Source organism: Vulpes vulpes, chromosome 5 (assembly GCF_048418805.1).
Source record: "Vulpes vulpes isolate BD-2025 chromosome 5, VulVul3, whole genome shotgun sequence".
NCBI classification, from domain to species: Eukaryota; Metazoa; Chordata; class Mammalia; order Carnivora; family Canidae; genus Vulpes; species Vulpes vulpes.
The window spans coordinates 73,015,864-73,043,718 of NC_132784.1; the positions used below are offsets into that span (position 1 = coordinate 73,015,864).

The 27,855-nt window shown below is 55.6% G+C and overlaps 3 protein-coding genes across 53 annotated transcripts in view; 1 reads left to right on the plus strand and 2 right to left on the minus strand.

Moving 5' to 3' along the window:
- Window positions 1-600: 600 nt before the first annotated feature.
- PEX16 (peroxisomal biogenesis factor 16) lies at window positions 601-7,702 on the minus strand. Of its 2 annotated transcripts, XM_026004125.2 has the most exons (11): window positions 6,606-7,702; window positions 6,367-6,402; window positions 5,606-5,682; window positions 5,124-5,257; window positions 4,898-4,998; window positions 4,079-4,159; window positions 3,841-3,993; window positions 3,668-3,740; window positions 3,424-3,543; window positions 1,324-1,388; window positions 601-785 (listed from the first exon to the last, which is right to left on the minus strand). In XM_026004125.2, the coding sequence occupies exons 1-11, from the start codon at window positions 6,715-6,717 to the stop codon at window positions 727-729; spliced, it is 1,011 nt and encodes a 336-aa protein (XP_025859910.1). In that variant the 5' UTR covers window positions 6,718-7,702; the 3' UTR covers window positions 601-726. The 2 variants fall into 2 exon arrangements, with proteins under 2 accessions (XP_025859910.1, XP_072614928.1); XM_072758827.1 differs by lacking the exon at window positions 6,606-7,702 and having other exon boundaries at window positions 5,606-6,384.
- Window positions 7,703-11,169: 3,467 nt separating this feature from the next.
- Window positions 11,170-16,906, plus strand: LARGE2 (LARGE xylosyl- and glucuronyltransferase 2). The gene is made up of 14 exons (XM_026003912.2): window positions 11,170-11,308; window positions 11,402-11,761; window positions 12,093-12,175; window positions 12,425-12,548; window positions 12,800-12,971; window positions 13,099-13,203; window positions 13,684-13,796; window positions 13,883-14,008; window positions 14,089-14,244; window positions 14,357-14,517; window positions 14,930-15,208; window positions 15,492-15,641; window positions 15,737-15,932; window positions 16,187-16,906. The coding sequence occupies exons 2-14, from the start codon at window positions 11,462-11,464 to the stop codon at window positions 16,391-16,393; spliced, it is 2,172 nt and encodes a 723-aa protein (XP_025859697.2). The 5' UTR covers window positions 11,170-11,308; window positions 11,402-11,461; the 3' UTR covers window positions 16,394-16,906.
- PHF21A (PHD finger protein 21A) overlaps window positions 16,849-27,855 on the minus strand; it is a 195,695-nt gene continuing 184,688 nt past the window's right edge. For all 50 annotated transcript variants that reach the window (XM_072758855.1, XM_072758870.1, XM_072758844.1 and 47 more), the window contains 4 exons: window positions 24,879-25,034; window positions 23,590-23,665; window positions 23,101-23,204; window positions 16,849-21,720 (listed from right to left, as the gene is read on the minus strand). In XM_072758855.1, the coding sequence (XP_072614956.1) occupies window positions 21,463-21,720; window positions 23,101-23,204; window positions 23,590-23,665; window positions 24,879-25,034 (594 nt within the window). In that variant the 3' untranslated portion in view covers window positions 16,849-21,462. The remainder of the gene's footprint in view (window positions 21,721-23,100; window positions 23,205-23,589; window positions 23,666-24,878; window positions 25,035-27,855) is intronic.

Genomic DNA, 27,855 nt, shown 5'->3' on the forward strand with positions numbered 1-27,855 from the left:
AAGCTGGCCGAGACCCCAGCTCATAACCCCTGAACCTGCACCCGCTTCTCCCCAGAGCCTCTTGGGCTCCCGGGAGAAGCCCACCCCCAGCATTGGCCCCAGGGCTGGCTGGTGCCTGACCTCCTCTGCTCACGGGAGAAGACCTCTTGCTGTCAAGTGAGGGCTCAGGGCTTGCCGTGTCCCCGAGCCACACCGGGCCCACCTTTCACCAGGCTCCACCCAGAGAGGCTGGCCTGCAGCCACCACCTAGGGCGGCAGGATCCACAGGGCCCTGGAGGAAGGGGCAGAGGCTCTGGCCAGAGGACAACAGGCAGCTGTCGCCCACTGCCCATTCGGCCTTGTCTGTTGTCACCAGGGACCAGTGAGAGGAGCTGAGTTTACATCTGTAGCTTCCCACGTTCGATGAGGCTAAATCCCAGGTTTCTGTGGCCAGAGGAGCCCAGGTCCCAGTCTTGATGGAGGCTTCTCGGCCCAGGGACAAGTGCGAGCAGTAGCGGCTCCATCACCCAAGGGTGAAAAGTCGAGGTTGTCAGGGGGGTGCTCTGCTGGCCAGGCGGGGTGCTGGGAGCCCTGGGCGGCGGGCATGGAGAGGCCACATGCTCGGGCGCTGCCAGTCAGTTTTATTAGGGCAAAGAGGCCCCGGGGAACTGAACAGCCCACGCCGCCCCTGCCCACAGCAGCAGAACGTGCCACCCTGCCCCTCCCTGCACCCACTCCAGGGATGTGTCAGCCCCAACTGTAGAAATAAATCTTCTGCCAGGTGGGCAAGTAATCCATGAGTGGCCCTGCAATGAAAGAGAGTTCGGGGCTGAGGGCCAGACTCCAATCTGACTCTGCTCTACCTAAGGCCCTTCTGAGCCACAGCTGCCCAGTATAGCTGCTCACATCTGCCCAGCCAGAAGCCCAACTGACTGCCCCGCCTGGCCGCCCCTAGGGAGGCGCCATCGGTAGCAACCTCGGTCTCCCTTTGCAAAGATCTCCTCTGCTGAGATAAGAGCTCCAAACGCCTGGTGGGCTCCAGCTCCGCCAGAGAATCCCCAGAGAAGCCAGGGGTGTACAGCTCCAGGATCCCGGCGCAGGGCAAAGGCTAACAACCCGGGGTGGTCCAACACTCCTCCCAAGACAGGACACCCTCTTCCAGCCACCCCTGAGGCTCTATGGCTCAGGCCTGGGGCCTGCCCAGAAGCTGTCACCCACCCAACCTGACATCTGGGCTCCCTCTCCTGATAGTGTTAAGAATCAAGTTTCAAGGAGATAAAAGACCGGGGGCCACTCAAAAGATTCATGATATTCGGTAACCGTCACACCCTATCCCATACTCACTTGCGACCAGGCCAATGCCCGGGACGTGGTCTGTCAGCAGCTGGAGCAGGAAGAGGATCCTTGCCCTGCAGAGAGAAGATAAACAGGGAGCAGGCCTGGGTGCCTGCAGACCTCGGTACAAGAGGAGAGCTCTGGGCCACAGGCCCGGGTGCCTGCAGACCTTGGTACAAGAGGAGGAGAGCTCTGGGCCACAGGCCCGGGCCGCCCACAGCTCAGCTTTGGGCAGGTGGCTTACTCACGGCACCCCAGACCCTCCTCCCACTGCTCTCCCCCTCGTCTTGCCCTTCCAGCTCCTGAGTCAACATGCTCCACGTGCGGGACAATCCCAGCACAGGGTCGATGAGGGCCCCAAGGGAAGGAAGAAGAGCCGAGCCACCCTGAAAGCTCACAAGCCAATGTTGAGTGACCAGGTCACAGGGGAGCACGCAGTCTGAGGGGGGCACCCTCGGCAGAAGGGGCAGGCCCAAGGCCCTATTTGTTTCAGAGACAGGGCTTTCCCCCAGGAGAACGTGGGTGAGACAATGGCGTTCGGGATCGTAACGAGAGAAGCAATGGTTAGATTCAGCATTTGTTAAGTGTTTCTGCATTAAGTGCTACTGTAGGATGAGGTCAGTTAAGACCTCCAACAACCCAATGAGGTGGGCACTCTCATGTCCCCATTTTACAGATGAGGGACAGTATGGTTCAACCACTTGCCCAAGGTCACACGACAGGCAGGCAGCCTAGCTCCAGAGACATACTCGATTTCCGACAGTAAGGAAAGGGGGCTTCCTGTCCTCTGGGGGGACCAGGAATTTCTCTTGACAGGTTTCTAGAACTTTCTCAGTCTGGGTCACTGCTGTAAGGGTGCTAGGCTGCTCAGGTCGGCAGGTGCGCATGCCCCACTAGAGGCCTGCTGCCTGCAGAGCCACCTCTGTATGTACTGTCGCCTCAAAATGCCTCAGTTCCAAGATCCTGGGGCCACACTTCCTCTGCAAAGTGCAGGCTGTCTGTGGGGAGAGGTCATATGGTCCCTGTATGTCTCTGGAATATTCCTTTAGCGCTAGGAATAGGATTTGGCTTCAGTACCTTGTGAGCTTGCACTTATCTGAAAAATAAGAATTGCTGGGCCAGGCTTATTTTCACCAATGTGGTGCAAACTTATTTCCTACTGCCTCAAAAACAAAGCAAATCAAACCAAAGCAAAACAGAGGTCATGTGGTCTTAATATTAATTGTAATTCTAGGAACGCCTGGGTGGCTCAGTGGTTGAGGATCTGCCTTTGGCTCAGGTCGTGATCCTGCAGTCTCGGGATTGAGTCCCACATCGGGCTCCCCGCAGGGAGCCTGCTTCTCCCATTGCCTATGTCTCTGCCTCTCTCTCTGTGTCTCTCATGAATAAATCAATAAAATGTTTTTTTAAAAACCTTCAAAAATAAAGTATAAATAAATAAATAAATAACTGTATGTATGTAATTCCAGTTACTATTCTTCTAGCAGAGGACTAGTTAAGACAGAGATGGAGGGGGTTCCAGGAGTCCCCGGTCTATCTCATGGCCCCTGGCATTGTCCAGAGGGACCCCTCCTCAGATCTGTCTGCCCTCAGGCAGTCACCTGGCAGGCCTTGGGGAACTTGCCCTCAAGTCCCCCTTACTTGCCACCAGTAGGCCCTCTGTGTCTGGCTGAAGCTGGAAGCTCTGGACCCTCGAAAGTGACAGAGCAGGTGCGGGACATGGTAGGGACAGGCCAAGGGAGAGCACAGATGTGGTACCTGGCTCTGCCATTGGCTGGCTGGGTGGCTCTGTTTAAACTTCCCTGAACCTCGAGGGCCTCCTCTGCGAAGTGGGGATCTAGACTACCCCACAGGAAGAAAGTCCGCACCCGCCACCATCCTGGTAGCCCTGCCCTCCGTGAGCTGACGCTGCTTAACTCCTGCATGTATGTGCCCACGGCCTGCCAGCTCTGGGGCAGGGCTGGGCCGGGCCAGGGAAATGGCTACACCCAGGACAGCACACAGTGGGTGCTCAGTGCCCAAGGATTGAGGAAGTTGGGAGGAAGGGAAGGCATGCACAGGGGCTGGAGCCGAGAGTGGGCCTCGCCACTTGTAGGAGCCTGTCCTCACTCGGAGAATCGGTCGTAGAATGGGGAGCGCAGCAGGTAGTAGAGTAGCAGGATGGTCCGGCGCCGTAGCTCCAGCCGCTCCCTCCGGGTCAAGCCCTTCCTGTCGCTCAGAAGGCTCAGGCTGGAGGCAGGAAGGGGCACCAGTCAGGGCTAGCAATGGGGGCCCCAGTCTGCTCAGGTGAGGACAGGCCTGCAGCATGAAGCCCGGCAGAAGGAGTGCACTCCCCGGGCAGACCCAGGCTCACCTGGTCACGTCCACGACGCCAGACAGGAGCCAGGGTGTCCACGACCGCTGACCCCACAGGCCCAGGCTGAGCACTGACGGCCAAGGTGTCAAGGATGTCTCCAGCACGTGGTCCACCCGCCCGCCCCACTCCTGGCCCGCCCGTAGTGCCAGGCAGCCGCAGGCAGAGGATACGGTGCAGCAGGGGCCGGGCAATATACAAGGACTCGGCGATGGTCTCCTGCAGCCCCAGTGGGGTGGGGGGAACATTCAGCTCCTCGCGCTGTTGCTGCTGTCGTCCCTCCCGCTGCTGGGGGGCTCCCCAGTGCCTCGTGTGCAGGGAGGGAGCTAGAACACAAAGGCAGCTGATGAGCAATCAGGCCGCGGCTGACCTCAGCACTGAGGTGCCCAGGCCACTACATCCTACACTTACTATTCTGGAGGGTTCGTACCACTCGATTTGACCGCTTCCCCACGTATGACTGCTCCTGGCTGCCACTGCTCTGGTCGCCATCTAAGAGCAAGGACAGATTCTGTCAAAGGGACATGTTTCCAGCAGAACCTGCAGAGAACCTGCATGCAGAGAATGCTCACAGGCTAAGGGGAGAATGGATGGACATGGAAAAGCCTGCACTAAGGCGGCAGCTGAGGTGCTCTGGTCAGCACTCCCCCTGGCCTGGGCAAAGCCCAGCATCACCCAAGGCAGGGGAGCTGCCCCAAACCCAGGCTTCCCAGGGACTGGAGTGAGGCCAGGAAAGCCCAGCCCAACCATAACTGTGTGGACCACACCACCAGAAGGGCCAGGTCTTCTCGGTCCCTTGCTTGCAATATGACCAGGTAGAGAAACAAAGAACGGTCCCCAGTGAAGGCCAGAAGCGCCAGGCCTGGTGGCCAATTGGTGAGGAGTCCAAAGCCCTGAAGGGACAGATATGTCAAGTACCCTGCCTCATGCAACTCTTGAAATACAGAATGAGTCCCAAAGACATGGTTGGCAAGACCTCTGTGTCCTATTTATGCTTCGCCCCCTATTCCTGCCACCCACAAAAAGGAATGAGGACTCTGGTGCCAGTAGTTCTGAGTCCAAGTTCTGATTTTTCTTTTTCTCTGTACGTTACAGGGTGATGAGAGAAAACTGAGCTGATAGGGACAGATGTGCTCCATAAACAGACAACACGCTACTCCTGCTGGCCAGCTCTGAGCCCACAAATTAGTTCCATGTCCCAGGCCACTCCAGAGTATAGAAGCAGCTTACCTGGGGACTGTGCCTGGGTCTCCCTGTCCAGCGGAACGATGGGGGGTGAGGTCTGGAGGCCAGCCTTGAACCAGATCAGCAGGAACATCCGCAGGACAGCCCTGGGTGGGGAGTGCAGGGGAGGCAGCTAGCCCCAGGGGGTCAGGGGTGCTCTTGTGAACCCCATATGAACTGCTGGTCCCGAGACACCCCCACCCAGGGCCTGCCCTCCTCGGTCCCGACATACTTGGCCAGCTGGATGAGGGCGATGACGAGCCAGCGGCCCACTTCACCCCACACCTTGGCGGCCCCCATCTCCATGAACACCTCCACGCACTCCAGCACACTCAGCCATGTCAGCAGCTTCTGCTGGGACAGAGGCTGCAAGGACCCCAGGCCCAGAGGTCAGGATTTGGGGGTGGGGGGCTGCCCCAGGCCCTCCCCCCTAGGAAGCCTGACAGGAAGAGTGGATTTTCCCCTAGAACTATAAGTGCAGGCCTGAGTTCTCCAGGTGGGACCTGCTACTCCATGTCTCTGAAACTCAGTCTCTTCATCTGAGGGGCACTGACAACTCACTCCTTCACCTAACGAGATGGCTTGAAACTCAGACGGACGGAGGCACGTCTCACGCTCTGAGACCACAGCCCATGCTACATACGTGGGCTGCTGGTTACTCCTTCACTTTTAGTCCCTGTGCTTCCCGCCCGCAGCTCCCGATGGAATTCTCACCACAGGTAACTTTTTCCGAAGCTCTTTCCGCAGGATGCCATCGTTGAGCAGCACGAGCAGGTTAGAGGCAGAGTACACTGAGGGGGACGGTGTGGCCTTGAAGGGCTGGTTCTGCAGCCTCGACACCCTCCCCTTCTCCCCAGGGCCACAACGATCACCTGTCACTTGCTTTACTCCGCCCACCGCAGGCTGTGTGGAAACCAACCTGCCTCCCCACCCACCCCCTCCGAGCTCCACACTCCCCAGGAGGATCTCGTGTGGGTGGCTGGAACAAGAAAGGATGGTTTGATCTCGGTGACAAAGCAGCTGCCGCCCTGCTGTTGGGCACCGGTCACCTGGCGGCTCCATCTCTCCCTTCACTACCTCCAGTGCTCCCTGGGCAAACACTCCTGAGGAAGTTACAGTGTGGGGCTCCTTGAATGTGAGAAATCCGAGTTGGAATCCTGGCTCCGGGATCATCAGTAGCTGTCCCCTCACCTCACCGAACTTCTGTCCCCTCAACCGGACACTGAAGACAGTAACAGTACCTACCTCATAGGACTATAGGGAAGATTAACTGGGCAAAGGCAGGAGAGGTACTTGGCCAGCTGCCCGACCAGTCAAGGCCCCCAGATTGGTCTCCCGACTATGGGGACACGGAGGGCCCAAGACAGTGGCCGCTGGGCCTTGTCCGATTCAGTCACAGCACAGGACGATCGAACGGAACACCTAGGACTGCGAACCCGGCGGTCGCCCCCCGCCCAGCCCAGAGCCCCGCTCACCCAGCTCCGACAGCTCGTGCGAATCGGCGAAGCGACCTGGGGAGAAGGCACACGAGGGGGCGGTGAGTATTTGCCTCAGCCTGCGGCTTCGGGGCCCCGGACGGCCCCTCCCTATGCCCTACGGGAACCTGCAAGGTAGTTCTCAAGCACAGCCATCACTACCCCGACTCTGAAGGGAAGGGGCCGGCGGGGTCAGGGGTCAGAGCCCCGAAGGGGTGGGGCAAAGGTCAGGGTAGCACCTGCCAGCAGGTAACTGAGGCCCCGCACTGCCGTCTCCAGCTGGGCCGTGGCGGCCGGGTGACGAGTCACGTACTCCTGGTAGCGGAGGCTCAGAAGCCGCAGTTTCTCCATCCCGCCCTCGGGACCGACAGACTCACACGGACCGACTGTACGACGGGCTGCAGCACCCTGCTTCCTGCGCCCTCCTTCCTGCTTCCGGTCCTAGGCCCGCCTCACCGTTGCTCAACTTCCGAGGGCCAGAAGGGTGATGACGTGAGGGGCCATTGAACCACCCTTCACCCCATATCTTAGATCACCTCCCACTGGGGTAGCGCTTAGCAACTGCGGGCCTGATCCCGCCCTCCTTGCTCCTTCAGGTCATTGGCTGACACACTCTCCGCCCCCGACCCTCCCGGCGCTGCTGGAACCGGGTTTTTCCGCCTTCCGGGTGGGCTGCTCTTGCGCCTGCGCAGTTAGCAGTTCCAGGGCCGCTCCCGCAGTAGTCTGAGCAGTTCATGCCAGAGCAGGGACCAGGACCCTGGAGTCTCTCCAATGGAACGCCGAGAGGCTCGAACGGGAGGGCCGGATTTTAAAGGGCCGGGAGGTAGCCCGCTAAAGGAACCTCGATCAGACTTGGGGAGGCGCGAGGAGGGTCTTGGCAGGAGCCCGTTTGGCCAGTTGCCTCGTCTCCCGTCCCCCCACCAGAGGTAGTGCTGGGGAAACTGAGGCAAGGAAGAGTCCAGGCTTCCACGCAGTCTCGATCCCCTGGTCAGCACTGTTAGTGCAGGGCTTCGGCCACAGCTCCCGCATGGACTGTGCGGACGTGCACTCCCATCTTCCCGGAAAAAACTCCGTTTCGGGCTTCTGCTCTTAGCCGAGGGGTGACCTGGACGAGTGTTTCCCTTCTCTGGGTCTCGAGTTTTCCCATCTGTAAAATGGTTTGAGGGGAGGCTTGGTCCTCGAAGTCGGCCTCAATCTCAAAGCGCTTTTCGGCCCACGGGTGCACCTCCCGGTCCTCAGCTGCTCCCCAAGGGACGCGGGGAGACTCCTGGGAATCTTCCCAAAACCGGGCGGCTTCCCTAGAAGGGGCTGTGGCGGGAGACGAGCGGCGGGAGGTAGGGAGCTGACGCTCCGGTGAGGCCGCCACTGATTGGCTGTGGGCAAAGGGGCGGGGCCTGGGTGGGGTCGCGGGGCTGACCCGCGCGGACGTGGCCCTCGGGGTCTTGGTACCCTGAAAGTAGTAGTACATTATTTTGCCCAATTCCCTCTACGGGTTATCATCTGCAGGTGCAGGGGAAAGAGCGGCTTACGAACGAATCTCGGTCTAGTCTGACCACAGAATCTAGGCGGTTTTAAGCAACGCACCTTACTAGAAACCCACAGCCCCTCCTTGCACTCCCCCTCCCTCCCCCTCCTCTCCAGCTTAGTTTTCTTCTATATCGGGAGGGGAATCCTAGCTGCCCTCCTCACTCATGCCAAGCACTATGACCCAGGGGGTTGTGTCCCGGGGCCTCAGGAGAGGCTAAAGGTCTTGGAGAACAGAGGAGGTGGTGGCGGGCAACATCGTTTCTCACCACCTCGTGGGTGCCAGGCCCACTCCTACACCACTCCTGGCAACATTGCCAGCTAGGTATGCACTCTTTCTCACAGATGGGGAATAAGAGGCCCAAGTAGTTGAAAGGACATAGCATGGCACTGGCCAAGTGGACCACAATGTGTGTCTCCCACAGCAGTGCCCTCTCTCCTACTGCCCACAACCCTGCAAGGGCAGTGACACATTGAGGCTACTTGGTCCTGAGTCGAGTTAGCAGCTGGGGTTAAAGACCAGGACTCAGCACATTCCATGTGAGGCTTTCTCCTTTCCTCCTTATACCCCACCATCTTTTTTTTTTTTTTTTTAAAGATTTTATTTATTTATTCATGAGAAACACAAGGCGAGAGAGAGGCAGAGACACAGGCAGAGGGAGAAGCAGGCTCCATGCAGGGAGCCCGACGTGGGACTCAATTCCCGGTCTCCAGGATCAGGCCCTGGGCTGAAGGCGGCGCTAAACCCCGAGCCACCCGGGCTGCCCTGTACCCAATCTTAATGAATATGTTCCCGAACCTCACCAGGGGGCACTCCTCCAGTCCCTCCCTCTGCAGCCTCTGCAGCAATGGAGAGAGTGAGGACTGGGAGTATGAGGTTTCTTTGACATTCCCAGGGCTGATGGTCCCGTGGTTCTGGGGAGAAAAGGTGTGGAGGACAGAGCAGCAGCCCCCCGCCCCCCCACCACACACACACAGAATGAGGAGCACTAGCATCTGTTTCTCCTCTTCCCTTCAGGACTGGGAGGGGAGCACGAGCCCAGCCAGTTTGGCAGCAGCACAGCTGCCTGAATTTCCTCCCCAGATCTCAGGCCTGATTAGGTCCCAGAAACAAAGAGTGGCCGTGTGTGCAGGAGGCACCCAGGGCAGCCCCTCCCTGCCGGGTCCCTGCCTGGAATTGATCACCTGGCTGGGCTAGAACGGCCTCTGGGCAAGTTGGGCCAGAACTTCCCTCCTTCAGTCCGCCCTGAGCCACAGGAGAAGAGAGCTAGACCAGCCGGGATGAGGGAACTGAGACCCAGAGACCCAGAGAGGGGGCCTGACTGGGCTCAGGTCACACAGCAAAGTCCTGGACAAAGCTGGGTCAAACCACGTCTCCGTCCTAGAAGACCAGCACCCTTTCATGTGCCCACACCTGTCTCCCACTCCCCCAGCTCCAGAATAACCTCTGGAGGACCTATAGCAAGCATCTCAGCAGGGAACTGCCCCTGAGTGGTAAGGTTAAGCCAGGGGTGGGGCCGGCATTGTGAGTAGCTACAGCAAGTTCTGCAGCCCGAGCTCCTGTCTCTACCCTCTTCCTCACCTTTCTTACACCACCCCCGTCCCCGTCTCTGTTGAGAGTCTTGGGGAGGTAATCATTCCCACCCCTCACTCCAGCTCCAGGCTAGAGGTGAGGGTCAAGGGGGCTGGAAGCTCAAAGCTCCAGAGGCCAGGAGGGCCCCTGCATCCCCTCATCCCCTTTTAATTCCCAGATGTTCAGGGAGCCACCATTGGTCTCCATGGCAACCACTACCCCTGGCCTCCAAAACTGGACCTTCCTGGAAACCCCTGTCTCCCTGAGAAAGGCCTCCCAGCATCTTGGAGGAGGAGGCTTGAGGGGTCTCATGCTGGACTGCTTCCCACAGCTGCTTTGGGGGTTAGGATCTCTCAGACCCTCACTTTTTACAAAAAAAATTTGAAAGATTTTTTTTTATCTATTTGAGAGAGAGATTGAGAGCACAAGCAGGGGGAGCAGCAGAGGGAGAGGAAGAAGCAGAGTCCCTGCTGGGCAGGGAGCTGGACGAAGGGCTCCATCCCTCCATCCCGGGACCCTGAGATCCCCATCTGAGCTGCAAGCAGACACCAACCGAGCCACCCAGGCACCCCTGGCCCTCACTTTTTATAGGTGAAGTTGGGCTAAAGGGACCCGGGTCACCAAGAGACCTCTTGAGACTCGGCCACTTGCAGCACATACTTCCCGCTTGGTGCTGCTGGACCCTGGGGGGGCTCTGGGGCCCAGGGCAGCGCAAGATGGACAAGGCTCCAGTCCCATGAACAGCCTTCCCAAGAGGGAGACCTGCTACACACAAGTCCACAAGGTGGACTTCAGAGGACTGCTAGGAATAAAATAAACCAAGAGATATGGAAGGAGGAGCTGGCCTTGTGAGAATCTGGAAGAATCCAGGCAGAAGGAACATCCAGGGCAAGTCCAGGCCCAGGAAGGCCTTCCAGAAGAGCAACTGGACACTTTGCTTTCAGGGAAGGGGCCTGGGGGAAGGGGTGGGTGTTCTAACAGGTCCCTTCTCGGGAGGGGACTGAGACTTGAGGCTCCTCAAAGCTCAGCTCCGGGCCTGGCTCAGTGTGTGCTCGGTCAACCGTGACTGTGACTGTCGTTGTTCCGGGCCAGAGCGCCCACCTCTCCCTCCAGGGCCGAGGCCAGGCTGCGGCCTGCTGTGGGGTGCGAGGTGGGGCACAGTTAGAAATACAGCCCCGGCACCAGGCACGATGCGCAGGTCCAGGCAAGGGTGGGGGGTTCTGGTTCCCGCGTCGGTGAGGCCCCAGGCCAGCTCTGGGGCAGGAGACGACCTTCGCAAGGCGGCTTTGTCCCGGCCCCGCCGCCAGGCCCGCCGGCCAGAAACGCACGGGGCGGAGCGGCCGGGAGCTCCAGGTGCCCCGCCTCCAGGGCGCGGAGCAGGTGTCCCTGACCCGGAGGCCGCGCATTCCACTCCTTCCTCCCTAGCCCCGGCCGGCCCTTTGATCCCGGGCCGGGGTCACGGGCCCCTCCCCCGGTGGGAGGCTTAGGGGAGGAGATGGGGCCTCTGAGCTGGGAAGAGGGGGATGGGCTCGGGGCAGGTGGCGGGGACTGGGCCTTCCGGGGTGGCTGCCCCTGCTCCCTCCAGCCATCCGGGGGGGTTCTCCGGGTACCTCCCGGGATTGCGGGGAGTTCAGGGGGAGGACTGTCGGATGCCGGAGCAGGGGCTGGACCCCCGGGGGGGTCCCCGCCCCTTTGGGCTCAGCCGCGCGGAGATGAAACCTGAACCCAGGTTGGGGGCGGGGCTGGCTCCTGCTCGGACGGGGCCGGCCTGCGCCTCCACCCCGGGCCCTGCACCCCGGCCGGCTCTGGAAGCGGATCGTCGGCGTCCCCGAGCCGCCGGAGCAGGTGCGGTGGCGACTCAGGGCGAGAGGGAGGACGGGGCGGCCGTCGGGCCCGCCGCCCCAGGCTGAGCCTCCGCCCTCCGCCCGCGATCCACAGGGACAGCGATGGAGCCCCCGGCCCGGGGGCGCGCCCCGCCCTGAGCCCCCGCCCGCGGCCATGCTGCCCCGAGGGCGCGCCCGGGCGCTGGGGGCCGCCGCGCTGCTGCTGCTGCTGCTGCTGCTCCTGCTGCTCCTGGTCGGATTCTTCCAGTCTGGCAGAGGCGGGAAGTGCGAGTGCGGCGGCCCAGGCGGCGCGCGGAGGGACCCGGGCTCCGGCCGCTGCGCGCCGACGCCGTGTGTCTCCCCGGGCGGGCGGCCGCGGGGCGCCGCTGCCGTCGACGCGGACCCGCCTGCGCACCGCGGGGGGCACAGCCGCTCCGACTGCGTCCCGCCGCGGCCGCCGCTGCCCAAGTGCGAGGTGGGTGCGCGCGGCCCCTGGCGGCGGGAATCTCGGGGGCGCCTCCCCCGCCGGGCCCCCGGGCACCTGTGGGAATCCCTGCACCTGGCGACGCTCCGCCAGGTGGCTCCGGACTGGCCGGCTGGTGGGGGACGCCTCCCCCGCTCCCGGCCTCAGTTTCTCCATCTGTGAAATAGGGCTGGACCCCTGCTCCGCATGCCCCCGCCCCTTCCTTAGCTCTGTTGCGGGGCGGGGCTTCGCTGCCCGCGGCCCGGCCTGCCCAGTCCTAGGTCTTAGCGGCTGGCGGGGGGCGGGGGCGGGGCCGCTGCCCACCTGCACGTCCCCTCCCCAGCTCTTGCACGTGGCCGTCGTGTGTGCGGGACATAACTCCAGCCGAGACCTCGTCACCCTGGTGAAATCTGTGCTCTTCTACAGGTATAACCAGGTGTCAGGGCGAGGGCGGGGAGTCAGGAGTGGGGAAGGGAACAAAGCCTCGGGGAACATATGGGAGCTCCAGTTACCCCATCTGCCCCACAGGGACAGTGTCCCTTCCTCCCTTGAAGGTCCCGGTACAGAAAAGCTCTTTGCCGAAGTTGGTGCTTCGACTTGAGTCCCTCCAGAGGGTCTTGTCCCCTGTTTCTCCTTCTTGGGCCTAGTAGCTTTCCTCACCTGTCCTTCCCAAAGGAAAAATCCACTGCACTTCCATCTGGTGACTGATGCCACGGCCAGGAACATTCTGGAGATGCTCTTCCACACGTGGATGGTGCCCGCAGTCCGGGTCAGCTTCTATGACGCGGAGGAGCTCAAGGCAGGAGCCCTGGCCCTTTTGCACCTCTTTCTGGCGGTGCCCAGCTCTTTCCTTCCTCACAGGGCATGGGGGGGGGAGGGCGTGGCAGAGAGGCTAGAGCTGCCTGGGACCCCCAGTCTCATCACACCTACAGAAGCGCCAATCCCAGCCTCCTTGGGCCTATGCCTTCTTCCCCGTGTCACCCTGAGCAGGTTCTGGCACTCATGGGCCCTTCTCTGCCAGGTTCATGCCCTGTCCTCCCCACCCTACAGCCCCAGATCTCCTGGATTCCCAACAAGCACTACTCTGGCCTGTACGGGCTAATGAAGCTAGTGCTGCCTGGTGTCCTGCCCCCTGACCTGGCCCGTGTCATTGTCCTGGACACCGACGTCACCTTCGCCTCTGATATTGCAGAGCTCTGGGCACTCTTTGCTCACTTTTCTGGTGAGAGACCTGGGACCCAGCCCCAGCCAGTCCCCCTCCCTGGCCTGTCCAGGCCCCGCTGTGGCCTAGTGCTGAACCGAGGTCCAGTGGGGGGCTCAGGCAGCTCCCTCATGCCCTCCCTCCCCAGACGAGCAGGTGATCGGTCTTGTGGAGAACCAGAGCGACTGGTACCTGGGCAACCTCTGGAGGAACCACAGGCCCTGGCCTGCCTTGGGCCGGGGATTTAACACAGGTGGGCCAGTGGTTGGGGGAGGCAGGAGGGGTGGCCACTGGTCCTCAGGCCCCAGGGACTGGGCAGGGCACAGAATTCTAGGAGCCCACCCCCCACCCCCGGAAGAATAGTGCTGTCGAAAGAACACCAGGAGAATAGCCAGAAACAGTTCCAGCCTTGGCTGTTTGTGCTGAATGACTTTGGCCAAGCCACTTGGTCCCCCTGGGCCTCTGTTTTCTCATCCATTAAATGGGGATGACGTTGCCAGTCCCGGGGTCACTGAGTGTGAGAAGATGCCTGTGGAGGTGCTCTGTAAGCTGTGCAGTGTCCTCCTTCACCCCCAAGAGGAGTGATCATTGGCCAAACTGGTCCACGCTCCTGTCTGAACAGTCAGAAAATGCCACTAAGTCAAAGAGTAAACATTCAAAAGACGGCTTCATGGCCCCTGACCCCAGGAGCAGGGTTAGCCCAGGTGAGTATGACGCCCCTTCCCCTGGGCAGGTGTGATCCTCCTGTGGCTGGACCGGCTCCGGCAGGCTGGCTGGGAGCAGATGTGGAAGCTGACAGCCGGGCAGGAGCTCCTCACCCTGCCCTCCACCTCGCTGGCGGACCAGGTCAGGGGCAGCCTTTGCCCCGGGGTGGGGGGGTGGCGGGCAGGGAGCAGGCTCTGGGCCGAGGCACGACGGCTGTCTCTGCCCAGGATATCTTCAATGCCGTTATCAAGGAGCACCCGGGGTTGGTGCAGCCCCTGCCCTGCGTCTGGAACGTTCAGCTGTCAGACCACACGCTGGCTGAGCGCTGCTACTTGGAGGCAGCTGATCTCAAGGTGAGTGGGGTGGGGGCTGCTGAGTCAGGGGCTCCTGTTCCCTGCTCCCATCCCCTGAACAACACCCTCCTGGGGCCCAGGTGATCCACTGGAACTCACCAAAGAAGCTGCGCGTGAAGAACAAGCACGTGGCCTACTTCCGCAACCTCTACTTGACTTTCCTGGAGTATGATGGGAACCTGCTGCGGAGGGAGCTCTTCGGGTGCCCCAGCCCGCCGCCGTCTGGGGCCAAGCAGGTGGGAGGGAGCCGCCTACCCTTGGCTCCGGGGAGGCTCCCCCCCCTGCTTTGGTGGGCCCGGGCCTTGTCTGGGGACTCATGTCCCTGGGACACCCCCCTCCCCCCACCAGTTGCAGCAGGCCCTGGCACACCTGGACGAGGAAGATGCCTGCTTCGAGTTCCGGCAGCAGCAGCTCATGGTACACCGCGTGCACGTCACCTTCCTGCCCCACGTGCCGCCGCCCGCCCGGCCTCACGACGTCACCCTGGTGGCCCAGCTCTCTATGGACCGGTGAGAGGGCCGAGGACAGCGGCAGGGAGCGAGGCAGGGGCTGGGACCGGGAATCTCCAAGAGGACGGTTTCAGTGGGCGGAAGGAAGAGCTCTCGCGGCCTGATGCTTGAGGACTTCCAGAATGTGGAGACACTAGCTGCGGTTAAGGGTTTGGGTTTGGGGAATCTCGCAGGTGCCTGGAACTGCCCATCCATAGCCCTGGGACCACGGGCAAGTCTTGAAGTCTCTGGCCTTTGGTGTTCTTATTTGTTCCATGAGAAAGGGCCCACCTGGGGGGTACGTGGGAGGATTCAGTAAGACCCTATAAAAAGCCCGTGGCAGGTGCGCAGGAAGTCACCGGAAGGGTGTCTACGGCAGGACCCCGGGGAGGTATTCCAGCTGGCCGTGGGCTGACCACCCCCCTCGCCCCAGGCTGCAGATGCTAGAAGCCCTGTGCAGGCACTGGCCGGGCCCCATGAGCCTGGCCTTGTACCTCACAGACGCAGAGGCCCAGCAGTTCCTGCGGTTCGTCGAGGCCTCGGCAGTGCTCTCTGCCCGGCAGGACGTGGCCTACCACGTGGTGTACCGTGAGGGCCCCCTCTACCCCGTCAACCAGCTGCGAAACGTGGCCTTGGCCCAGGCCCTCACGCCTTACGTCTTCCTCAGCGACATCGACTTCCTGCCTGCCTTCTCCCTCTACGACTACCTCAGGTGGGCCTGAGGAGGGCGGGGGAGGGACGGCCTCTGGGTGCCTGAGGCCGGGGGGGTGGGCACCTGCAGGACCCTCGCAAGCGTGTGGCTGCGCCTTCCAGGGCCTCGGTTTCCTCTGTAAGATGGGTTTGCATTGGGGCGGGGGGCGCCCATGTCGGTTCTCTGGGCTGCCGCAGGGAGGCAGCCCTGCTCCCCGTAGACGCCCCATTGTGTCTGTGAGGGCCAGCTGGCCTGGGGAGTCGACTCCCCTCTTCTCCCCTGTTGATGGGTGCTCCCCACTCAGGGCCTCCATTGAGCAGCTGCAGCTGGGCAGCGAGCAGAAAGCGGCTCTGGTGGTGCCAGCGTTCGAGACCCTCCACTACCGCTTCAGCTTCCCCAGTTCCAAGGCCGAACTGCTGGCCCTGCTGGACTCCGGCGCTCTCTATACCTTCAGGTAGGGGAGGCCGCTGCTCCGCTCCCCACACGGCCCCCGCCCGCTCACTGAGCTCCCCGCCTTAGCTGGGCACCCTGCCCCATCCTGTACCACAGGTTCCACGAGTGGCCCCGGGGTCACGCGGCCACAGACTATGTCCGCTGGCGGGAGGCTCGGACCCCATACCGTGTGCAGTGGGCAGCTGACTACGAGCCCTACGTGGTGGTGCCTCGTGATTGTCCCCGCTATGACCCCCGATTCGTGGGCTTCGGCTGGAACAAGGTGGCCCACATCGTGGAGCTGGATGCACAGGTGAGGACATGCCTTGCTACCTCCAGTTTCCATTTGAATACCTCCAGGGCCAGAGAGCTCACTACACCTCAGCATGGCACACTGCACCGTCAGGCAGGACTGTTAGAAATTTCACCTCTGTGTAGAACTACAATCTGCCCTTGACCCTTACTTTGGCTATTAGGGGCTACCAAATAAACCTGCCCCCACCCCCCAGAGCTGCAATCCTCCCCCCAGCCCAGGCAATGAATGTCCCTCTGCCTCTACCCCTGCAGGAATACGAGCTCCTGGTGCTGCCAGACGCCTTCACCATCCACCTGCCACATGCCCCAAGCCTTGACATCTCTCGCTTCCGCTCCAGCCCCACCTACCGTGACTGCCTCCAGGCCCTCAAGGATGAGTTCCACCAGGACTTGTCCCGTCGCTACGGGGCTGCTGCCCTCAAATACCTCACTGCCCTGCAGCAGCCTCGAGGCGCCTGAACTCCGGAGGCTGGGCCTGCATGGCTCACCCCTGCCCTCCACCTTGGCTCTCACACACTCCTGAGGACACTGGAACAACCCTGCCACCCTAACCCCCCTCCCTGCTATCTAAATTATTTAAGGTCTCAGTGGAAAGGGCTTCAGCTGGAGGACCTGTGCGGTGGGGCCTGGGGGCCTCCCCTTGCTGCTATCTATGGCTGGGGTCTAGGCTCCCTCTGCTACCGTTTTGGAGCTGGTTCCCCCCATCTTCCTCTGTATATCTCTTTCATAATCAAAGTTCTTCAAGCTCCTTTTCGTGTTCCGTCTGGTTTGGGGCATGAGGGTGTGGGTCAGCGGAGAAGGTGCTCAGTCTCCCAGGAACTGCAGGAGGGCCCCGGACCCTCCCCTGGAGGCCCGAACTAGAGTGTATCTTGCCCACCTTCCCCTGCCCCAAACCCGACACCATGAGGCTGAGAGACTTTATTTGGCTTTATTTAGTAAAATGTTAAAATAAATAAATACAAATTGATCAGCTGCTCTGGATCCCCCCCCACCCCCTCAAAACAAAAATGAAACAAACAAAAACAAAAACTTTGAAGCACAAAACTCCAAATACAAGTTCTATCAAGACTGAAATCACAGAGGGCGTGGACAAGAGACAGGATTGGGGGCTGGCTGGCTCTTTTCTGCTCGGAGCGTGCTGACCTCTGGCTGCCCGTCTTGTCCTGCCTGACTGCGGCTCACCCTGGGCTGAGGACCCGACGACACAGAGGTGCAGAGGCCACAGGCCACTGTGGGGGACGGCGGAGTCCTCAGGGAGGAAGGGCCTTGTGGGAGGAGGGACAAAGTGGAATTGGGAGCCCTGCCCTTCCTCTCCCAGGACCATTTTTCAAGAGTTCCACCCTGGCTCTCTCTCTGGAGGGGCAACCCCTGTCTTCCTCCCCTTCACGATTGCCGATTGCCGCAGGGCCAGGGGACTCTTCCCAAGGGCCGCCCCCTCCCTTAGAGAGGAGCAGTCACTGAGGACGGCTATAAGTCAGGGTGAGAGTGGGTCTCCTGTTTCCTGTGGAGGGTGCCCAGCTGAGGGGTGGGGGTGAGGCCCACAGTCATCTACACAGAGCAAAGTTGCCCCTATCCAGCAGAAGCCATGGAATCTGGAGAACCCAGGGCTTGGAGAATACCTGAGCCACCATCCATCCTACTACCCAGAGGAGCCTTTTACCTCTGGGGTAAAAGTCTCCTAAATTAAGCCCTTTGGATAAGAAAGACCACACCCTAAAAGGGAGTGAAGGGAGAAAACCGCTTAGAGCGCATGATGTGTGACTTGGGAGTGAGAGCCCAGAGAGGCTCTGCTGGCCCCAAGAGGAAGTATCAGAGATGGCTGGAGGGGCAACTGTACATGCAGACTTCATGAGCTGGAAACAGTCCCCCTCACTCATGTGGAGAGACGTGAGGGCAGCACTTGTGCCCGTTCGCACTGCCTGTTGAGCCTGAGCCAGGAAGAAGGGACGGGCAGGCCCCGCAGGGAACCCGGGCACTCACATGATGCCAGCGGTGCAGCCCCACGCAAGAAAGGCCCCACCAGAGGCTGCCCAGAGCCCGGTTGCCCCAAGGGCCTGATAAGGAAGGGAGGAAGCAGAACTCTGGATGAGCTCAGCAGAGGGGAGACAAGACCCAGCAGGCTCCAGGGAAGAAAAAGGACCTGCAGGCGGCACTGGCAAGAACGTGAGGCAGGAAGATGACAGCAACGTGACCTCACCGGCTTCAGGGTGCAGTGCCTGCGCCGCTGGCGTCCTGTTCAAGGGCCCACTGGCAGCCACTCCCTGGCCTCTGAAGTGACTGCAAAGCCAGCTGGTCTGAGATGTGTCTGTGAGCAGCTAGGCCTGAGCATGGCGAAAGAGTAGCAGCGGGGGGAGGAGGAAGAGGTGAAGATGGCCCAGGTGAAGCAGTCACGGAAGTGTGTCTCAGGGGGTCACAAGCACCCACAGGTCTAGGGCACAGAGAGAGGGTCTTTTCTTGGCAGAACAGTAAAGGAAAAGGAGATGGGGTGACCAGGGCCTTTTCTTGGCAGTAAGTAGTTTTGGAATTTGAATCCAGAATGTGGGTTTGGGGCCAGAGTTACATTTTGTACCCCACACCAGCTGACTTACGAAATAGTTCATATCTGCACTTTAGGAAGATCATACCCCAACCCCAGGCAAGGCCAGAGCGTGCGTACTCACAGCAGCAGGCAAAATACTGGTGGATTCCTAGCTCTACCCGCCCCCCAAGCCTCCCCAGACACCCCAGGAATTCTCAGGCAGCTTTCTGAGCCTCTAGTGATGATCGTTTCCCTAACTTCTTTCAAGAAAAGATTTGTACTATGTGGCAACTCGCAGCCTCTGGGCCCAGACAAGTCAAATAGGAGAGCTCAAGACCGGGCATACAGCCTGATGCTGGGCTCTGAACCTTTGCCAACTATTCCTCCAACTAGTCTAGGCATCTCCACAGCTCCCTGACTAGACGTAGCACCTTGGTTTCTGCAGGAGAAAAGGGAGCTCCTCTGTCCCCCTGCCAGACAACCTCACACCGCCAGGGCCTGACTCTGAGGCCTGTTTAGCCACTCTTAATCCCCTAACATTCCTGGGAAGATGAAATGGCCAGTAGAGATGAGGCATATCTGACCTAAGAAGTTTTCCTTTCTCTTGCATTTGCTCTCAGGGTTTAATTGGGCAAGGGGGGAAACTAACGGGACCTTTTCTGCCACTCCTAGACTCTGGCCATTAGAGAGTATGGGGTGGGCTTGGGAGAGATGTCCCAGGAGTGCTGGGGCCCCCAGGGCCTGCCTCCCTTCTGGGGGCCAGGCACGCAATGGGCCATGGTCTCCAATGGGAGAACATGCCTGACAAAATTGACCTCCCACGAGGCAAGATGATAGAAATGGTCCGAGTCTTTCAGAACCCTGGTTTTCTCATGAAGGAGACAGGCCAGGCCAAGGCAAGCACAGCGATTCTAGCCAAAGGTCGCCCAGGAAGCCTGAGGATGGGCAAAGGGCAATAGACAGCCACGTCTGGTACCTGGAGCCAGCAGGCAGAGAAAGCAGCTGGAGAGTCAGACCTCTTCAAAGGCAAGACAGACACAAAGGACACCCTGGGGCTCTTTGTCTCAGAGACACCATGTACCCTCAAGACATCTCACTCCTGCATTCTTTCTCAGTGCCAAGGGCTGATGCAGCCAGCCTGCCCCCTGCACACCCCCCCCTCCCCCCGCCAAGGCCAGGGTGCACGGGCACCAATGAGTGTCACAGGCCATGTCCTTCAGAGTTGTCCCGCAGGCACTCACAATGCTGGTGGCTGAAAGACGGAGAGCAGCACCAAAGGAAGGGATCTTATTTAGGCACCAGCCTTTTGCTCTAGCAAAATCCGAGGAGACAAGGGTAGGGTAGGGTCCTGATACCATCCACACTCCACTCAGGCTTCAAGAACAGAAGCCCAGATCCCTGCGCCAAGAAGAGAGGACAGTCCTTTTTTCTGAGGAGGGGAGAGTGGTGGGAGGGCTTGGCTGCTGCCCGTCAGGGCTGCAGTCGTCCAGAGGACAGAAATCATGGAGACTAGCCCACCAGTCTTGAGACACAAACACAGCAAAATGTCATCATGATCAGCAGGTTCTGTGCTAAAAAATTATAACTACACAGCATTTTCTCCAGTTCTGACACCTTTTTAATAGAAATCACTGTTTTTAGGAAACAAATAGCACTTTTGTAATTTTTTTTACAATGTTTCTTACCTTGATCTTAATTTAAGTAACACTAGGAAGACCTCAATATCTTTTATTTTCCTTTTTAATTTAAAAAAAAGTTGTTGTTGTTGTTTTCCCCAGATACAAAGATTTTTGCCCTTGCATAAAAAACAGTGCCCCAAACGATGACACAAGGACTCACACAGACTCACTGGACCTCACTGACACTATGATTCCTAGTCTACCATGCACGGCCTCGACTACCCTTAATTGACTGTCAGCCTGAAAAACAGCTTTTCTATTCCTTATTTTAGTTTTTGTTACCAAAAAAGTAAAAGAAACAAGATAAAACTTTTTCTTAAAGAAAACAAAACAAAACAAAACAACAAAAATTAAAAAAAAAAAAGAGAAAAGAAACATCTCCATTCAATTCACACACACCTGGGTCGCGTGCTGCTTCGCTCAGAATCTTCTCTTCTTATAAATATAGAAAAGGGATGGAGCTTGTTTTCAAGTAAAAATCACTGATCCACCTTTTTTTCCTTCCTGGACACACACACACCCTTCTTCCCTGCTCTGGCAACGGCCAGCGGGGGTGGCCTCTGCCTGTTGCCTGAGAGGGAAGGTAACCGGATCATCCGCGGGGATGCGCGCCAATTTGCCAAAGCAGGGAAGGAACTTGGGGGAGTGGTGGGGGCGCCCGTGGCGGGAAGTGGAATGCGCAGAAGGACCTCGGGGCTGTCCTCCTCCGTGCACTGTGCCCCACCCCAGACAATAGGAAATACTGCTTATTTGATAGACTTTTCCCACCCCGGCTCCCTCCCCTTCCCTCCCATCCCTCCTCTGGGCACTGGGGTTGGTTAAATCTCGATTTCCTTTTTTTTGGTTTTATAGTAGTGAAAGTTTAGAAACAGGAAAGCCCACACACTCTTTGGACTTGTCTTCTCTACCTAAACAAACGGCTCGGCAAATAAGGATCTGAAACCTGCTCTCCTCCCTCCGCCCGTCCCTGCTCCCCACCCAACAAAACAAAAACAAACCCATGGTGGCTGTGGAGGCTGCTGCAGGCACACACTGGTGTATAATAGAGAGAGTAAATATATTATTTCACTTGGCATGGTGCTGGCAAAGAACCTCCAGCTGGCACTATTTCATGTAACATGGTCCAATCTTTGCATGTACACACAGAATAAGAAGGATCAATTGGCAAACTCTGGTGCCACCTGGCACAAGCATCTTCTCTCTCTCTGGAACCAAAGAACCAAAAGAATTCTGTACTTTCCAGAAGAAATCCGGCTTTGCTTTTCTAGAGTCTTCAGTGTTTTTGCTCTCCTTGCCGCCGGGATCCCGTGGCTTCTCCTCTCGGGGCTCTGTTATTTAGTCTCGTCCCCCTGGGTACAGTTCGCTGTGCAGCTCTGGGAGGAGGGGGAGTGGGCCGGCGTAGAGGTGGCGGCGTTGGCAGGGGGGGTGCAGTCCGGGCCGTTGGAGATGGCCCCCACAGTGGCCTCAGAGTCTACAGGTTTGGAGAGGTCGATGCCGTGGATGAGGCGGATCAGCTGTTTTACCTTCTCCAGGGAGCTGTGCATCTCCTTCTGCCGGGCCAAGATGGTATTCTTCATTTCCATGCATTTCTGCAGCAAATGAGAAGGGCAGTGGCACTGAGCCTCTGTGGCTTTTCTGACAGGCCTGGCAGCTCTCTCCAGGTAAAAGAACCCTGTTGGCTGGTGTGTGCCCCTAAACTTTGTTCAGCTCTGCACTGGAGGTGGCACCACTTCCCAACAGGAGGAGGTGGCCCAACAGGCAGGAGGGAGAGTGCAAGTGAGTGGTTTAAATGCCAACCCTGCTGGATACCAGGACTTAAAACCAAACGTGAATTACCATTCTAATGCTGCAAAATAAAGGTATCTTAAAAACATTCCCAGAGCTGCGCTGAAGCTGGTTTGGGCAGGTTTTGGCATGCTTCTGCCTTGCAAATGGGTGCTAATGTGCTCAGGACCGGACTGAGCTTTTGCGGGCAGAAAAGGAGCCACTGGTATCTGGATCCAATTTGAGGGCTACCGAGGATCAGTTGGTCGGCAAGAATTTAGAGGCAGGCTGGGGGTAGAAGCACTGTGATATGTGGGAGAATCAAACACTGCAGTTGACAGAAACCCTTCTGCTCGGTCATGCACTTGTCTTTTGCCCTTTTGCTCAAGGTCTCCCACAGCCGCTGACTTCTGGTCTAAGCAAAAAGAATGTGAAACCTGCATGCCATGGGTACTACGGTGATGAGGAGAAAGGTGCCGAGTGGGACAGCTCAACTGCCACCAAGTCCAGGGTACTGCCCGCTGCCCCTGAGGGCTGAGGCCACCTGGCTCCAAAAAGGGGAGGGGTGCCTACCCAGTGAGAAATAAAATTTGCTCTGGCAGGACCTCAGAATCTCTGCTGCAAATACAACCCTGGACAGGCCAGGCTGTTGGATTGTATACAACACCTGGACAGGCCAGGCTGGGCAGTATTTACTTCCAATACTTGTCTCCAGAAACCTCTCTTCCTTAAGCTGGTCAGGAAAACCTGGAGATGCAATCAGCAGGGTGTGGAAGAAAGGACGGCAGCAAAGTGCTGTGCAGACAGACCACTAACTGGGATGACTAGAAAGGCTTCTATACAGGGACCTGATCTGTGTCTACCGGGCATCGGGAGAGGCTCCAGTCTCCTCCTACACCCACTCAGGCACACACAGAGGTGGTGGCCATACTGCTGCAGCTGCTACTTCATCTCTTCAGCCTGGACACTGAAAATCCTCTCAGATGAAAGCCAACAGGAGGTTCCAGAGCTTGGGGAAGGTACCACGTACCGACTGGCCGCCTGTCCTGAGGGCCAAACTGTAACTTGGAGGCACACTGTGTCCGCCCAAATTAACTGTTAATAAGCTGAAGGACTGGCATGGGCCCTTGGGAGCCACATGTACTATTCTACGTGTGAGAGTGTCCCTATCCATATCTATCACTGAAGGCATAGGATTTACTTACACTTATAGAATTGCTGAGCTGTTTCACCTTCTGCTCTAGTTGTTCTCGTTCTTGTTTTAAATCTGAACTCCATTTAAGTAATTTCTGTTTCTCTTCTTCTTTTGCTGGGAAAAAAAAAGGAACTGTTTTTAACAATGAATTATTTGAAAATGCCACTGTGTTCAGAATGCAGGCCAAAGAAGATATTTTGCCCAAAGTTCCTCTGAGCTCCAGTGTGGGTGGAGAATGTGTCCACCCAGACCTTCCCTTATTACATGTATAGACACCTATGCTAAGAAAGCTGTCAGTGGTGTGGGCCTGACTCTAAGATACCACTTCTCATTTTTCCTCTCCAAGAAAATTCTACACAAACTTTTCATCTTGTTCAATAAAAGCTTTCATTTTTAACTTTAAATTTCCTTTTGAAAACAAAACAAGTGCTGCCATATAGCACTTTTCTTTTTAAGCAAGGGTAGGATCACACAAAAGGGGGTGTGGATGATTATTTACCTGCTTTGTAGGCGATATAGGAATGAACAATTGCTAAAGTTCCAGGCCATGGAATTGCTTCTTCCTTTTTCAGCATCTGAAATGAGGTTTAGAAGTTTTTCCTTGGTATAAACACACCTCCCCTGTGTAGTGACAAGCAACGTGTCTATAGCTATTGGCAGACAAAATCCAGGAAGATTTAAACCCTGGTCTACACTTTTCTAGACTATGAAGTTCCGAAACTTTTGACAGAATGAAGTTCGGTGACAAGGAAAGTCAAGCCACTCAAGCCCCAGCTTAGAAAGAGGCTAGGACTTGCCGGGGCATTCCTGGCTTCTCATACATGCCACATATGATGCCCAACTACTCTGACAGCCAGACCCACTGGCATACAAGCTACATGCCTGCACGATGGCAGCAGCTGCTGGCAGTTTCATCCCTGACCTGTCTATCTCAATTTTAGTTTTTCACATCCCTCAAAGATAGCCTAACCAAAGAAATTAAGTATCAGTTCCAAATATCAAAGTATAATTCAGAAAATTACCAGAGTTACAGAGCAGCATCAGGAGAGAACACAGAGAGAATGGTCTCCACTACTTTACGAAGATAGTAGGATAAAAACCAGGATTAAATTTTGGGGAAAACCAGAATTCTCTCAAACAGGATTCCAAAGAACTGAGCAGCATCCCAAAGCTTGCTGAGCTATTGGGCCTATTATTTATACTTTGCCTAGTTCCAAAAAAGACTGAAACGGCTTATCATGAAAACATAAAGGTACATAGGTAGTTGAGAAAAAGAGACCAGAAACTGCACAAGAAGGGAAGAGGCTAGGACAGTTAATGTTTGCTTTTCAAGTCCATGAAATAGTAAGACAGCTACTTTACAGTTAGTTCTCTGATCCCAGTGACAACACAGGTTAAAGGTGATACTGTTGTTATTTGAATTAAACAATCAATTGCACACTTTCCTTTAAGAGTTTTATTTCTAAAAGAAGAGTCTCAAAACCACATACTGGGTTTGGACCATTCTTAGAGAAAGAGGCAGAAAGTCTTATGGCTTTGAAAGGGCAAGGTCATGAGAAGATAAGTCATTTTAAATAAAGGGAAGCAGTTAGAGCCTTCCCACCTACACAGACTCCCCATATCAGTAAAAGGACAGAGAAGCTCGAGAGGATGGACGCTATGTGGGTCCATGAACAGATAGGAGAAGGAAGAGACTCCACCATTCCCCCAAGTCTAAGGGGAAAGGAGGTCCTCCTGACCACACTTTCTCCTCCTCAGCCCATCACTGTCTGACCCACTCCTTAGTACCTGGTCCTGACATCTGGGACAGATCCACATGCCCTTGGGAATAGTTTTCAGAGGAGGGTCTAAGCAGTCCAGATGATACACACGGGAACATGTGTCACACATAAGCAACTGGCCACTTTTCCTGCAAACGCTGCAAAAATCCTCATGGATATCACCCTAGGAAATTGAGAGGAAAGGTAAGAGAAAGGACAAAAAAGGTAAAATGTGAATGTTAACATGCACATTCTGGATATGTATGTTTCACGACAATCAGCTGTGCCCCCTCCAACATGTTACAGAAGTATTCAAGGAAAGTAGGAATTGCCAATGGCACAGCCCCCACTTGCTCCATACAGCTGAGGTTCCCTGGGCAGGGACAGTATCCTTAGAGTTTACAGAAAAGCCATGTAATCACCTAGGCCCAAATTAACTTTACAGGTGATAGCTCAGCACTTATGTTTTGGTAGAGTCCAACCCACAAATCATAAAGTTTGAAGATACTGAATTCCATTCATCAAAGTGTTCCACAATATGATACAAACAATTCTCATTACCCACTATTTTTTAGCAGAGTTTAGGATTGGGAAAAGAAGACAGACAAAATATGGAATTTTACTAAATTTTTTCTCAGGGAGAAAAAAATAGAGTGCACATTCAATGGGGAAAAGATTAAGTCAGGAACAAATGAAACTCCCATCAGCTTTCTAACATGAAGAATTTAAAAAGCCAAAGCAACAGCTGACAAGGTTCTCTTAAAACCACTATTTGGCATTTGCTGTTCAATGGACCATTCTATGCTGGGAGGTTTTATTCCTCCCCATAAAATATATCACCAGATGGAAAGAGATGAGCAACCCCAGTGTACTCTGTCCCCGCCCCCATCACTGAAAGTTCTGGTACTCAGGTAAGTCTGTGGGAGCCCTATGAACAGAAGGCAACAGCAGAAAAAAAAAAAAAAGCAGATCTACTTGATATGGAGAGGAGAACACTGAAGAGAAAAAAAAAAAAAAAAAAAAGGTATTTTTCAGCAGGTCAATCCCTGGCCTGTTCCAGAAATAGGATTGATAAAGACACATGGGAAAGAAGACCGAAGACACACCAGAGGTTAGCCAGCAAGGCAGCACTGCCACTTAGGCCCCCTCTTCACTTCCAGTGTGTTGTTTTAAATTTCCAGGCTATTTTGCCAGAAGGCCTAATACAGAAACTCTGCACAGGAAGCAATGACATAGACAGCAATGTTCAATTCTTTTCAGCCGCCACTGTGGAAGGAATGTATCTTCCCAGACCTGTAATTTCTCTCTAAAGAAAAGGAAAGTCTATAATTCACTAGGGTATCTAGAGCCTAGAAAACTGCTGCAAAAGGTTGTTAAGATAATCAGATAATTTCTTACATTTAGTAAGAAAATGTTATCTCTGGACAATAAAGAAGATACTCAGTATACGAGCAAAAATACTGCATAAGTGTGCCGCCTCAAAGTTCAGCTTCGAGGCACCTAAAGAGGTTAAGGTTTCATCCCTTGATTAATTATAACTTTCCTTTCATTCTTAAAATCAGGCTGAAGGGCACTCTTCTCTAGAGAAACAATCTTTCTTAAACCTGAGTCCTGTGTGAGTCTGCATCTTTAATAAGTTTATAAAAATTTAAAGGTTTCAGAGACTGGTTCACATGAATCCTAGATAAATTACTGGTGATGAAGTAAAAACAAAAAAAACTGGACATCTTATTCTGTTGGGTAAAGAGTTCTGCTCACTTTCCTTTGCTCCTGAGTAGGAGCACATCAAGAAGTGGGGGGCGGACAGTTCTTTCAAGTTTCTAAAGGAAAGATGATTTCCTATCCTATTTCCACGTTGGAGAGCAACAGTTCCCAGTCTGCTTGGTGTCAGGACCCCATATTACCAAGGACCTCAAAGAGTTTTCGTTTATGTAAATTACATTTATTGATATTTACTATATTAGAAATTTTAGAAGTTTTCAATTTTGAAATAATTACAGAATCATAGGAAGTTACTAAAACAGTGTACTGAAAACCTGTAAAATCCCAGCACACGTGCATATTCCATGTGTCATCAGAGTTATGACATCATTTTATGTCATGTAATATCTGGAAAAGTCACTGGTTACTCTTCAGAAGAAGAGAATGAAAATGGTAAAGAAGGGATGCCTGGGTGGCTCAGCAGTTGAGTGTTTGCCTTCGGCTCAGGGCATGATCCTGGAGTCCTGGGATGGAGTCTCACATCGGGTTCCCTGCATGGAGCCTGCTTCTCCCCCTGCCTGTCTCTGCCTGTCTCTCTCATGAATGAATAAATATCTTTTTAAAAAATGGCAAATAATATTCTAGTATTATCATGAAGATAGTTTTGATTTTATAGACCCCAAAAAGAGTCTCAAGGACCAAATTTGGAGAACAACTGCCCATAGAAATGAATAATAAAATGCCAAGGTATAGATTTTATCTACCCAGAATGGATTCTCTGATTAGCTTAAAGAGAGCAGAGAAAATCCCTTGGAGGTCCTGCTCCAGGTCAAAAGGCTCAGGCTTTGGTGACTGAATTGCTACCATAAGCCAAATGTTAAATTGAAAGATGGTGACCCATGATTCTTCGCTAGGAGCCGACCACATGTGTTTTTTGCAAACATCCTGGCTATATCAACTGCAACTTCATCATTTGCTAAAAGAATTTTATAAGTATGTCAACATATCTTCCCTTCTCATAAAATGATAGTGGCAACAAGGTATATCCTGAGGATTAGTGTCTGGCTGGGTTTTGTATTACCAAGTCCTTCTAGACGGTTACTGATCCCCAGGAAATGCTTGCCTTTCAGCTGTGATTGTTTAATTAATGTTGTTGGGGCTTGTCCTACCCAGCAGCAAACACAGAGAGTCCTGTGTGCTGATTTTAATCACTGCCACTGTTAGGATACTGTAAAAGTAGAAGTCAATTATCTTAAAAAAAAAAAATCTATTCCACTAGGTTTAAAACTTAAGAAGTTCTAACA

Coding starts and splice junctions, on each gene's coding strand:
- PEX16 (XM_072758827.1), bottom strand. CDS start 6,064: ATGATCCCGGAGCCAGGATTCCAACTCGGATTTCTCACATTCAAGGAG. Junction 4,160..4,897: donor GACCCAGGCACAGTCCCCAG/GTAAGCTGCTTC, acceptor CCTTGCTCTTAG/ATGGCGACCAGAGCAGTGGC. Junction 1,389..3,423: donor TTCTACGACCGATTCTCCGA/GTGAGGACAGGC, acceptor TTCTCTCTGCAG/GGCAAGGATCCTCTTCCTGC.
- LARGE2 (XM_026003912.2), top strand. CDS start 11,462: ATGCTGCCCCGAGGGCGCGCCCGGGCGCTGGGGGCCGCCGCGCTGCTG. Junction 12,549..12,799: donor ATGACGCGGAGGAGCTCAAG/GCAGGAGCCCTG, acceptor CCCACCCTACAG/CCCCAGATCTCCTGGATTCC. Junction 15,642..15,736: donor GGCGCTCTCTATACCTTCAG/GTAGGGGAGGCC, acceptor CCTGTACCACAG/GTTCCACGAGTGGCCCCGGG.